This window comes from Zonotrichia albicollis, chromosome 10, assembly GCF_047830755.1.
Source record: "Zonotrichia albicollis isolate bZonAlb1 chromosome 10, bZonAlb1.hap1, whole genome shotgun sequence".
NCBI classification, from domain to species: Eukaryota; Metazoa; Chordata; class Aves; order Passeriformes; family Passerellidae; genus Zonotrichia; species Zonotrichia albicollis.
This window is the reverse complement of record NC_133828.1, coordinates 6,999,615-7,012,294: the sequence shown is the minus strand read 5'-3', so window position 1 is coordinate 7,012,294 and position 12,680 is coordinate 6,999,615. Positions and strand designations below refer to the sequence as shown.

The window sequence follows — 12,680 nt, the reverse complement described above, 5'->3', positions numbered from 1 at the left end:
GCAGAATTTAGCTCTATTTTCCAGCTGTTCAGAACTGTAAAGCACATTTGGGTTCAAACCCTACCAGTTGTTTGCAATGACATTTATCCAATAACTTCCAAAGGTGATAACATTTGAGAACTACATTGAAATGCACTGCTCTGCTTCACATCTTACCAGGCCAAACCTCAGGATGCTTTAGACCTTGCCCAGCTGTTAAACAATGACTTAGCTGCCACAGTAAAGAAGCACCCCAAGAGGTTTGTTGGGCTGGGCACGTTACCCCTGCAAGCTCCAGAGCTGGCTGTGAGGGAAATGCAGCGCTGTGTGAATGAACTGGGCTTTCCTGGAGTGCAGATTGGATCTCATGTCAATGAGTGGGACCTGAATGCCCCAGAGCTCCACGATGTTTATGCTGTGAGTAGCTGTTGCTTTCCTTCTTTGGGGGAATTCTGTGATATGGAAATCTGTCTAAAAATGTCTGGGAGCACACTGAGTCATCATTTGAGCCTTCTAATCTGCTTAGTGATCAGAGAGACTCAGCTTTAGTTGTAAATGATAATTCTTTATAGGATATAATGGCAATGATGCAAAACACTCTGAAACATATTTTAGAATAAAGAATAACAAATTTTGTTTTATTATATGAGTTCTCACTGTAGATCTGCCTTCTTGATTTGTGAGGATAAGTGCAATATCAAATAAAGCACTGTCTGCATTTGAGTTCAAGTTTCTGTATCCAATCCTATTGAAATAACTGAGAAACCCCCCTGAGATTATCAGAGATAGCACCAAAGTACCACACAGAACTATGTAAACAGGACCAAAATTCTCAAACTGAATGTATTGATCATCAAATGAATTAACAGATAGCACTTCTTGAATAGCCTGAGATCCAGATGAGGTGGTCATTTGTCTAAATTAGGGGTTTAATCAATGTCCATTCTGAATCTGTTTGTCAAGTCATTAGAGCTGTCAGCCTGGAATTGATTCACAGAGGTTATTTTGTAGTATGTTCAATTTATTCAGAAACTCTGTTGGTGCAGCACCTGGACTGATTGTTTTTAGGGCCATACACAGTCAGATACCAACATCTGCCCTTGGAGATGCCCACATTTATGGGATCACAGCATGGCTGAGGTTGGGAGAGGCCTCTGGGGCCACCTGGACCAACCCCCTGCTCAAGCAGGGCCACCTACAGCCAGATCCCAGGACCATACCCAGGTGGATTGTAAATATCTCCAAGGATGGAAACTCCACAATCCCTCTGGGCAACCTGAAATTTCCTGATCTCCACTGAAGCTTTTCTTCTAGGGGACGAACAGCCCCAGTTCTCTCAGCATTTCCTCACAGGAGAGATGCTCAGTCCCTCCATAACTTGGAGCTCTCTCCAGTAACTCCATGTCTCTGCTACTGATATCCCTCTCTTCTTCTGGGATCTCTCTCTCACTGTACATCCTTCAGCTTATGTTTCACGCATGTAGGAAGTTACCCCTTTCATTTTTAGAAACATCTCTGGATAATACAGATTATGAAATTAAGCCATATTGGATTATGAACTTTGCCAAACTACCAAGCCAGTTATTGAATTGCTATTTTTAGTTTACAAATGTAGATGGCAATTGTGCTCCACAATCCAAAAGTTGCAGCTTTTATTTATGCATGTATGGGTAAATAAACCCAGATTTTTCAAATGTGTGACAATCTCCTTAGCAACAAGAGCATGTCCAGAAATACATCTGACAAAAAGAAGCTGTTAAATCCTGGTTAAGCATATGAATGACTCTGATGACTGTATATTTAAATTTAAGCACACAGTCAAATTACAGTCACAGTCAGCATCCAACACTAGTCTTCTGTTTGCCTTTCCAAAGATGTCAATAGTTTTGGAAAAATTACTGTACTTGGGTAGAGATGGATTGTTGATCAGAATACAGCCAGATTTTGAACTCTTAGGAAGAATTAGGAATAATTTAACATTTTTGTAAGCTAGGTAGAGGACAAAATGGGACAAATGTAGTGCAACTGAATGAAAATTTCTGAATACAGCTGGAACAATTCTGCAAAACCATTCTCAATTGACTCTATAAGACAATATGGGAATTCATTCTCATATGTGTAATGAAACCAAAAGAATGTTTGCTTGAATTGATTTTATACCACAGGATGGCTGAAAAACACAGCTGGAAAAGCATTTTTGTACTGTATTATTCTGAGAAATGCTTGGTTCACTAAAGAGATGTTATCATCTGTGCTTCCAGTCCTGTACTCACAGGAAGAGAGTGAAACTGAGTGAGGCCTTCAGAACATGGCCCAGAGGAGTAAATACAGCCAACTATTGCTTATAGTCCTTACTTGTGGGCCTATTTTCATTACTAGTACTGCTCAGTACTACTGCAGGTCATTGAAAAGCATGAATAAGATCTAAGATGCACTTTGCTATGATTAATAAAGATTCAGACTTTTTCTTTTTGCTGCAGGCTGCTGAGAAATTAAATTGCTGCCTCTTTGTGCATCCCTGGGACATGCAGATAGATGGGAGGATGTCCAAATATTGGTTTCCCTGGCTAATAGGTAAATGTATATTTACTTTGCTTAACCTACATTTATGAACTGGATTATGTCCAGGAGATTGCTGCCAAGTACAGTACAAGTACAGAGAAAATTACATCATTTTTCTGTCAAACTTTCTTTTTTTTTAATCTACTATTATGATTAGGTCTGTTGTGTAAACTCTGTAGTCATTTGTTTCTAAGCTTGTTTAGCTTTTCTTTTAAATACTTAGAATTCAAATTATTCAGACTAGCAACAGAATATAGTATTCTCTTTTGCCCTAAATACAAAGAGCAGAGAACAAGGAAGAAGTGAATCATCTCAGAAATTAGCTCCTCAAAAAAATAACAAGGAGTAAGCAAAACCAAACAGTTTTTCTATAATTTCTTGGGTTATTTCTTAGAAATAGGTTGATAACTTTACATCAGCTGTAGCTGAAACCACATGTACTTTGAAAGCTCTCAGTAGATGTTGGATATTATCCAGTTTCCATTTTTTCCCTGTTTGATAGGTAAATCATAACACTGAATAACAGGAGCAGGGTTATTCTGCTACCAAGAAATGTTTAGACCTGATTCTACCTTCATGCATTTTGTTTTGTGTTGGGTTTTTTTGCATGGTTTTGCACTGCCACCAGTTCTGAAAAACATACACAACATAAATATAATACACATTCTGCTTGGAAAATCTTGCTGTCCCAATCAGCAATGCATCATCTTGAAAGAATATCAGTCTTAATCAGATCATGCTCAACAACACAGATTTAAGAAGAAAATGAAATGATTGCACTTACTCAACAAAGTGAATATAGAATATTTTCTTACTAAGCATAATAATGCTTTGCATCTGAGCGTATGGTAAAACATTAATAAAAATAACCTTTCCAGATGCATAGGTGTTGTTTCCCCCCTAAATATGGGGAACTCAGTTCCTGATTTCAAGCTGCATGTCTGAAGCTGGGTGTTTAAAATGACATGATATTCTAAATATGTTGGGTGTGATCAGAAGCTGAGAACTGCTGTAGGAACCTGAATTCCTGTTCTCTTCCTAACCAGGCTTCCAACCCAGCCAGGAGCAGAGGGACAGATTAGTTCTAAACTGTAGGATCTGGCATCACGTGGTAATCAAACCCCAAATCTGTGTTGGAATATCCATTTAACATATCTGCTCCACTTTCCACACAAAATAAACCCACAAGGAGAGGTGATAAGACACCCTGGCATATTCCAGACTTGTCTTTGAGCAAGGATAATGGGAATCAGGCCTGCACAGGGTATCTCAGGGCATACCCAATCTGTCTATCATCTGTCCTAGTGGTGTGGAGTAAAAACTGGACTTAGAATTCAGAACACCTTCACTTCCAGGCCTGTGTCCTCCTTTCAGTTAATTAGAGTTCAACTCTGTGTCCCTCCAGTGGAAATAATGCATTACCTTTGGTAGCTGTCTGGCAATTATTACTTTTTTAGTCGGCTCAAGGCTAATGGAAGAAAATTAAAACAACATTTAAAAATCAAATAGGATTCAAATAATCAATAAAGCTCTTATACAATTAAGATGTTTTTCTTCTTAGGCATGCCAACGGAAACAACCATGGCCATTTGCTCCATGATTATGGGAGGAATTTTTGAAAAATTCCCTAAGCTGAAAGTTTGCTTTGCACACGGAGGTGAGTAGTGCACCATGTGAAACTCCTGCTCCTTGGCTGAGCATGGTACAGTTGTATTTTCTGGTCTCTCAGCTAATGGGGCCACCACGTGAAGCCTGCCACCAGCTGAGCACTGTCACCCCAAAGAAGACAGCCTGACAGATCAGCTGCTTTTATGAAACTCTCTAGCCTGCAGGGCTCAAGCTGGTACAACAGTTAAGGGAAAACAAAAAGGAAGGGAAGGCAGCAGGTGGTTTAAGGAAAAGGATAAGGAAGCAGCAGGAGGAATTTGGGCATCACAGTAGTGAAGAAGTGAGAAAAATAGAGACAGAAGCTAATGAAGGTAAAGGAATAAAAAGCCACTGGTGCAAAGCACTTTCTTCCTAAAGAGCTGACAGAAAAACTTATGGACCTTTGGTGATAAGGTGGCTTTTTTCCCTCTTACATATTCTCAGCTTATTAAAAGTTATTAACAACTCCTTCTTGCAGGTGGAGCTTTTCCATACACAGTGGGTCGAATCTCGCATGGCTTCAACGTGCGCCCCGATTTGTGTGCCATGGATAACAAGGTGGATCCCAGAAAATACCTCGGCTCATTTTACACAGACTCTCTTGTCCACGACCGTGGGGCTCTAAGGCTGCTAACAAGTGTAGTAGGAGAGGTGAGTTTTAGTGCTTCCAGAAGTGGGTGAGTCATTCTTCAGTTAATTTTCCAGGAAATATCAAGAGGAGAAGAGAAGAAGAAGAAAGAAGAAGACAGTGTCACCCAGTGAAATAAACTGATGGGCTTCTGCCATGTTGATAATGCTTTTACTATATGGATTTATTGAAATGGTGGGTTTAATCCAGGAAGTCATGCACTGTCAACCTTAGTTCCATCCTTCTCTGAGCTTGTTCAGGATGGAACTTCAAGCAAAGACTACTTCAGTTTGGAGTCTGGTTTTCAAATGGCTTAATTTTCAAATTCAAGTGCATGCTTGAAGAAATCAAGTTGTATTTCCACTTGGGAAGTTATAGACACAAAAAACATCAGTAATAAGGAAAGCTTTTGTGAGTATCTCAGAGAGACAATTAAAATTATAGGTTTGCAGAAGTATTTTAGTTGTTTGTAAAGAAATCTTTGTAGCTTAGCAAAGTGGTGTTTGTGAGGTCCCCAAGACAAGGTGAGAGATGTGAATCTGACTCCAAGTTCTCAGAAGGCTGATTTATTATTTTATGATATTATATTAAAGAATACCATACTAGAACTATACTATGTAACATACTAAAGAAAGAGAAAGGATGTATCAGAAAGCTTAACAAGAATGATAATGAAAGCTCGTGACTGACTTCTCAGAGTCTGACAGAGCTGATGGTGATTGGTCATTAATTAAAAACGATTCACATGTTTGGATAAACAATCTCCAGACCACATTCCAGAGCAGCAAAACATGGAGAAGCTGAAGCTTCCCAGCTTCCCGGGGGAAGAAATCCTGGGAATAGAAATCCTTCTTCTATTGTTTTCTTTACTGTGGTACTCTGAGCTCAGGTATCACACTTTAAAATCTGTGAGTTTTCAGTTCATGCTGCACCTGAAGTCTGTAGCTTTGGCTCTGGAGTTCTGCCTGCAGCTCCCCTGCAGGACTTGTGCCTTTTAGGACAACTTTGCATTTGAAGATTTATGGAAAATCAACCATGTGGCAGCACAACTACAGCTTGAAACAATAGTATGGAAACTTTTGTGACATGTATGTTTGTACAATAACACGGCAACTCTAAGGAGTGGAGACAACATTTTTGGTTAAACCACCCTGAACCAAAAATAGATTTATGGAAGGAGCCCCATAAAATGTGCAAAAAGCCTGTCATGGAGCCTATTTCCATTAGAAACAAATAAGATAAAACCCAGGTCAATTTACTCAGAAAAGATCTGGAATAAGCTGTTAGTAGTGGAAAGTTCTGATAACATCAGTGGGTATTAACTCACGTGTCATTTGCCATCCCTGTGCCAGGGATTAATTTTAGGCACCAGATGGTTTACAAATAAAATACTAGGGCTCCCACCCAATACTGATTTCTTTTCATTTCTGTTGCCAACCTCTAAATAGCAAACAAATCATAGTCCACAGCCCAGTAGTTTTTGATATGCATTATCTTTTGAATCAACTGTAGCTTAAAGCAAGGGGCTTTAAGGTGTTTTTTAACAATAGATTTTAAAATTTTACTGTGTGTGATGTAAACATTGTCCATTCTACAAGACACCCAAAGGCTTATGGAGTAACAGCTCAACACTTGCCTCTGTTACCTCCTTTTCTGAGAAATCTCCCCAAATCCAGACCACGTTCATTCTAACTACAATTTCTTTGTACATGCAGTTCTAGTACACAAGGATGAGTCTAGCTCTTGAATTTTAAATTGCCAGTGCAAGGAGAAAAGATCACTCACTCATTTTCTTTTACCCATTTTAAAACGTTGGGAGACATGTTTTGCCATTGTCAGAAAGACCTTGGTAAATTAGGAGCTGTGTGACTCAGGCTGGCTGAGACCACAGATTCTTTTTGTGATCTGAATCTGTTAAGCTGAACTGTAGATGTCAAGAGCAAAGCAGGAGGGAAAGCACAACAGGATGCTGAATCCATTGCTGAAGAATTGAAGTTTTTTCTGTCTGAACTTGTGTAGCACACAAGTCTTGGGGCACTTCTGCTTCAAAGTCAGAAGTTTTGCATCTCAAAGCTCTTCTAAACTATTGCTGCTATGGGAAAGCTGCTGTCTTTGCACCACACTTTAATTTCTCTACTTTCCATTCTAAGAAGCTACACATGGACTCTGGTCCTTAATTGTCATTAGCCTTTGCAACTGGAATTTTGAGGAGAGAGAGATTATGGATTGTAAATTGATAATCTAAAAGGCACTCAGCATTACCCTCTGTGGTGTCAAATTTATTTTTTCAACAGACTATTAAAATTCAGAATCTTAACACAGTAAATTTGGCCAGCATAGTACACAGGATGTTGGTGTCTTCTTTAATTCTCCTCTGAGTACTTTCAGTTCAAAATGTGACATCAGGTGCAATCCCAGGGCTGAAAAGTCATGAGTCAGATACCAAAAACATGTTTTTTACACTCAGGAGAACTTTCTCTTTTCAATTGCCTAAGGCATCTTGTCCTTGAAAACAAAAACATTCACATCACGATTTCAAACTTTACTTTATAACCACGAAGATTAAAAAGCTCCCTCTTTTTCTAAGGAAAGTTGACATTCTCACATAACACCCTTCCATGAGTCAAATGCTTAAAGAAACACCAAATATCTCAGCGCTTTCAGCGCAGACATGTGTTGGCAGAGTAACACATATAAGATTAATAAATGCTGGGCTAAAAACAATGTGATGGAGTCTTGAGGCTGACACTGTAACTTTGTGAGCTGCGGGTTTGAAATAGGCCAGGTCTCCAGAGAACAGCTCAGAGCTGTGCAGGAAGGGCTCAGTGTGAGGGAAGATGTGCTTGGACATGGCTTTGTGTCCCTGGGGAGCAGCCACTGCCTGGCACCAGCGCCTGGCCTGCTGGCCTTGAGCTGATCACAGTTAAAATGCACTGACAGCTGGGATCAGTCGTGTCCATTTTGTGTCATCCCTTCTTAGTTTGGGGTGCAGGTTAATTGGGGATGGAAGCAGAAGCACACACTCCTGAGAAAGAATTTTGTAAGAGTGCAGAATCGCTGCAGTCCTTCGCTCCCCCCGTGGCGAGGTAGTGTGAGGTGAATCCAAATAAACACAAAATCCCCAATGTTGCCGGCTATAAAAAGTGAAGAACTGGGTTGACATGGGATTAAATGATTCAGTGCATCCCTGCAAAAACTTCCCCATGGTGATTTCTCCAGAGCCATCATCCAAAGGCAAAGCATTCTCTGGCCAGAAGTTGGAGCTGAACTGACTACAACGTTCTGGACTTTTTTTCAGGTGCATCATGGCCGTAGGAAAGAAGGCAAAATTCAAGGCAAATACAATTTTTCCTTATGTAAGAGGATGAAGTCATGCTTAAAGCTTTCTGAGATTCATTTTCAGATTAAGGTCCTTATTACTGTGAGAAAAGTTGTGCTGAGCAGCAGGGTCCAGTGAGGTTAATCATTAGCCCCATGCACCTCTCTAATAGGAGAGATGTGCTAATTAAGGAAACGACCTCCAAGTCTTCTAGGGAAAATTGACTTTGTTGATACGGTTTGGGATAATATAACAGTACTTCCCTTATGCTAGGAGCCTTATTCATCTGTACTCCTCTGAAGCTTGTTGCTAAAGACAGGTATAAAGACAGCAACCCCCATTTTATACAAATGAAGTACAAAATTGAAGCTGAAACAGCCCAAATGAACAACCCAAGATCACTGGGAGCACAGCAAGAATGCTGCTTCTAAATTTTTCTTACTGATTTACAGCTCTTAATTTTACTACTAATGAATAGATCCCACAATTAGCTGTGAAATAATTTCAAACAGAGGGAAAAATATATCTGCATAGAGAGGAAAAGAAAAACATATATTATTGCAGTGAGGATGTGGGATTTATTTCTGGTTTAGTATGTAGGAGATGTAAATAAGAATATACAAACCTTCCTGTCTTACATGACCTTCCCTAGTAAACAGATGGACAAATTCTATGTTTCTTTCTCTTTTACTTAAAAACCCACTTTCTCTCATAAACTTGGTATGGTTTTTAGTTGCTTTTTTAATCATAAAATACATGGCATTTGTTTTTCTTTTGTGAATAAAGCATCTTGGTATTGAATATTATAAATAAATATATATTTAGGTGCTTCGAAGTACACACATACAAATCTATTTTGCTTAGTCTATGCTCAGAACTGGATTTATTAGACAGAGGGTATAAATTTTCCTATGTTAGTCTTATGTTAATTCTTCTATAATAAATTAAAACACAGGACAGAACATAGGAGAGAACAATAGAATGTGTCTCTTCTGTTGAGATTTGGGCAAAGTTTTGTGTAGGCTCTATCTGAGACTTTTGGGTGACATCTAGTGGAGATTTAAAAAAAATTTTTTAAGCAATTGACAAAAACAAAACAAACCATTCCAGAAAATAACTGAATGATGTTTTCTTCACCCTATTTCAGTATTGAACTCTGGTAAAAGAGTCAAACATTATAACAAGTTCTAATTGTGTTTTATTCACCCAAGCAATAGACACTCGTGCCTCAAGCCTGGGATTTGCATTTTTAACTTTCTGCTTATGAGAATTAAAATGCCATAACTTCAGTTAGACACCACAAGAATTATTAATAAATATCCTGCAATTTTTTCCAAATAAAACTCATCCAAAAAATTATTGAGTCATTGTTTCCAAGCTTTGTTCTTTTCTAAGTGGAAGTTATGATCTTCATATTCACTTTCATAATTAATCTGTCCAATATATCCATCTAATTTCTTGTACTTCATTATACATTCCAGAAAGCATGTGCTGTACGGTTTAATGTTAATTAAAAAGAAATTTAAAATCTAGAAAAATTAAAATTTATTAGTTTAAAATATAATATTAATGTTACTATAATATTGTACATATTAATATCCATATTATTTAAACTCCATTGTTTAATGTTCCCACAAAATGTAACATTCTTTTTTATTACCAGGACAAAGTTATTTTGGGGACAGATTACCCTTTTCCACTTGGGGAACTGGAACCTGGAAAATTGATTGATTCAATGGATGATTTTGACTATAAACTGAAGGTATGATTTTTACATGAGGCATTTTCCCTCCTTTTTAAGTCTCTGTATGAGACATGAGATAAAACATTGAAAAATCAGTGTAGTACACTGATTTCTGCAAAGACTGGAGGAGACCCTTCAGTCTCTTTGCAGCAGTTCCTTTTAAAGCACAAGTAAAAGCATTTGAGTTAAATATGAGCTAAGAACAAACATATATATGTTTTTTGTTTTTACAGGATAAACTCAAGGCTGGAAATGCTCTGGAATTTTTGGGTCTTAGCAGAAAACAATTTGAATAATTATGAAGTACTAAAGCAGCTAAACTTCAGAAATAATGTCCTTGTATTTCTGTTGGCATGTGCAATTGTGCAGATGAAAAATAAAACTGACAATTATCTGACAGTCTCCTGTTATTTCCAAAGCAAAAGCAAGGGTACTGGAAAGGAGTATGCACAGGTATTGCCTGAGGATTTAGGCTGTTTTTAAACAATTCTGAATTCCTTGCTTTCATAATAAAGGAGAGATTTCATCTTTTGCAGCTATAAGAATTTCTGAATTATAATCAATGGCATGTTATTAGGACTTGATTCCCAGGAAGGAAAGAGATGAGAAAATTATGTCTTTGTTATGGCAGCCAAACAGAATCTGAAAGAATATTAAAACAGAATTTAAACAATGTTGATGCCCAATAAAATGCAACATTTTCTTTTATCCACTGGTGGAAAATGCAGCCCACCACACTCAGCTCAGCACTGCAGGTGCACTTGTGCTTTGTCAATGTTGTGACAGGATGGAAAAGGTCTGTGTGGGGACTTCATGTATCAGCTGCCACCTACAGCACTGGGAACTTATTCATCAGAAACAATTTGAACAATATGGGTGTAGGTGCAGAAATAATGTATTTGTGTGGGTATTACTTGGTGTGTCACTGTCACAATAAACACTAGTGTTTGGCAACAGGATGGGTTAATGTTCTACTCCTTACCAAATGCTTCCCAAAAGTAAGGCTGAATAGTTTAAATGTTGAAGTGCCAATGCTCTCCCCAGCTTGAGTCCTGCCATAAGAATAGAAAGGTTTGCTTTATACACTATTGATTGAAACAGGTTTTCATTATTATCCAGTGAGTGCACAGGCATCCTCCTCCCAGGAGAGTTGTGCACCAGTCAGAAAAACGTGGATTAGCACTTCCAGTCTTCATTCTTGTGGGAACATTGGGTGGCTGTGTGTGGTGTCCCCATTCCTCTGCTCAGCCTTGGAACATTCCAGGCAAAACAGTATTAGACAGAAGTTGTGTTTAGCTCTGGCCATAGCTGTCACAGCTGAACCTGAAGGATGCTGAACATCAGCAGTTCTGCTGATCCCAGGCTCCGCTGGACAACAAAGAAAGCTCTGTCCTTCTTTACAGTGCCCAACCCACTCCCAAAAAAAGAAAAGTGATTTGTGAAGTAGTTGGAGCTTAATTAGTCAGCAGCTCAGAGATTTAGAATATCAGTTCATTATGTAAGAGGAAAGGAAGAGCCAGAAAATAGCTTTAACAACATTTATTGTCCTCAGGTTTGCAAGACTTCTGTTGACCTTTTTTATTTAAATATCCACAAGTAGGCATTGAGTTTTCAGCATGTATGATTTTTCAACCAGATTGTTTTAATTAAATTTCAGAGTCAAAAGGCAATTTCATTCTCATATTTCCCTTCAGTATACATGATTCTCACAGATGTTTAAATGGATTTAAGAGGAAAATACATTGTGATTCCTCCAATACATTTTAATTGGATTAATTCTTCAATTTTTTTATGAATGAAACCAGTTAAGTTAATGAAAATGCAATGTCACATCTTTGGGGACCAAGGTCTGGAACCTCTCCAATAGCAAGAACTGCATTTAATTACTTTAACCTGTGACTAAATGGGTGATTGCAGTATCCTGCATGGGAGTTAATTAATGTGCATACCCTGCATAAATCATGTTCATTATGCCTCTCATTATTTAATGATATTCTACCTATTCTTGGTATGTTAAGATTTTTAAGACAGGGAGATATATATATATATATATAAAATCTTCCCTTCATCTTTTCATTTCATTAACGAAGCAAATGTAAAATTCTAATTGCAGCCAGATGAGAACATTCTTAATAATCCTCCACCAATTACAGCAGGAATAAAGAATCTAAGTTGAATACCCAAATTCCATGAGCTTTACACAGTGATTTAAACAATGAGGTAAAATATTGTACCTTGATTGTTACAGACACACAAATGTGAAGTCCAAGATCAGCTAAATTACATGAGAAGTCTTTGAGGTTAAATTTCCTCTGCACATGCAGGATCTTAAAGAAGATATATACATCTGGGAAGATCAGGCAAATAATTTCTCATATATATAGTGTATATATATACAATAATGTATAATTTGTCAGTATTCTGTCGGGTCCAGTTCTAAGATTACAACTTCTTGTATAAAATTGGCACTGAAGTTGCGAAAGAACTCATTGTGATGTAACTTCAGGTGAACAAAACCACTGCAGACTGGCAGTAGCATGCACTGAACACGGTCAGAACTCTCATTTTCATGCACGGCGATCAGAACTTTAAATACCTTTTTGCACCCTTTGAAGCCTGAATCCATAAACTCAAACCAGGGCTGAAATCCCATCCCTAAACATGGAGTGAGAACAAACCTGCACACTGCAGGGGCATTACCGACATGCTGGAGCTGCTCACCTCCAATGACACAATTCCTAATAATAATTCATCATTTTCTTGTGCATTTCTCAAGTGTCTAGAAGCTGATATTGCCAGCA

General features: G+C 38.2%; 1 protein-coding gene across 3 annotated transcripts in view; it reads left to right on the top strand.

Moving 5' to 3' along the window:
• Window positions 1–10,319, top strand: part of ACMSD (aminocarboxymuconate semialdehyde decarboxylase) — a 38,025-nt gene extending 27,706 nt beyond the window's left edge. For all 3 annotated transcript variants that reach the window (XM_074547928.1, XM_074547927.1, XM_005487913.4), the window contains 6 exons: window positions 160–396; window positions 2,460–2,553; window positions 4,103–4,198; window positions 4,667–4,839; window positions 9,799–9,897; window positions 10,113–10,319. In XM_074547928.1, the coding sequence (XP_074404029.1) occupies window positions 160–396; window positions 2,460–2,553; window positions 4,103–4,198; window positions 4,667–4,839; window positions 9,799–9,897; window positions 10,113–10,175 (762 nt within the window). In that variant the 3' untranslated portion in view covers window positions 10,176–10,319. The remainder of the gene's footprint in view (window positions 1–159; window positions 397–2,459; window positions 2,554–4,102; window positions 4,199–4,666; window positions 4,840–9,798; window positions 9,898–10,112) is intronic.
• The last annotated feature ends 2,361 nt before the right edge of the window (window positions 10,320–12,680 follow it).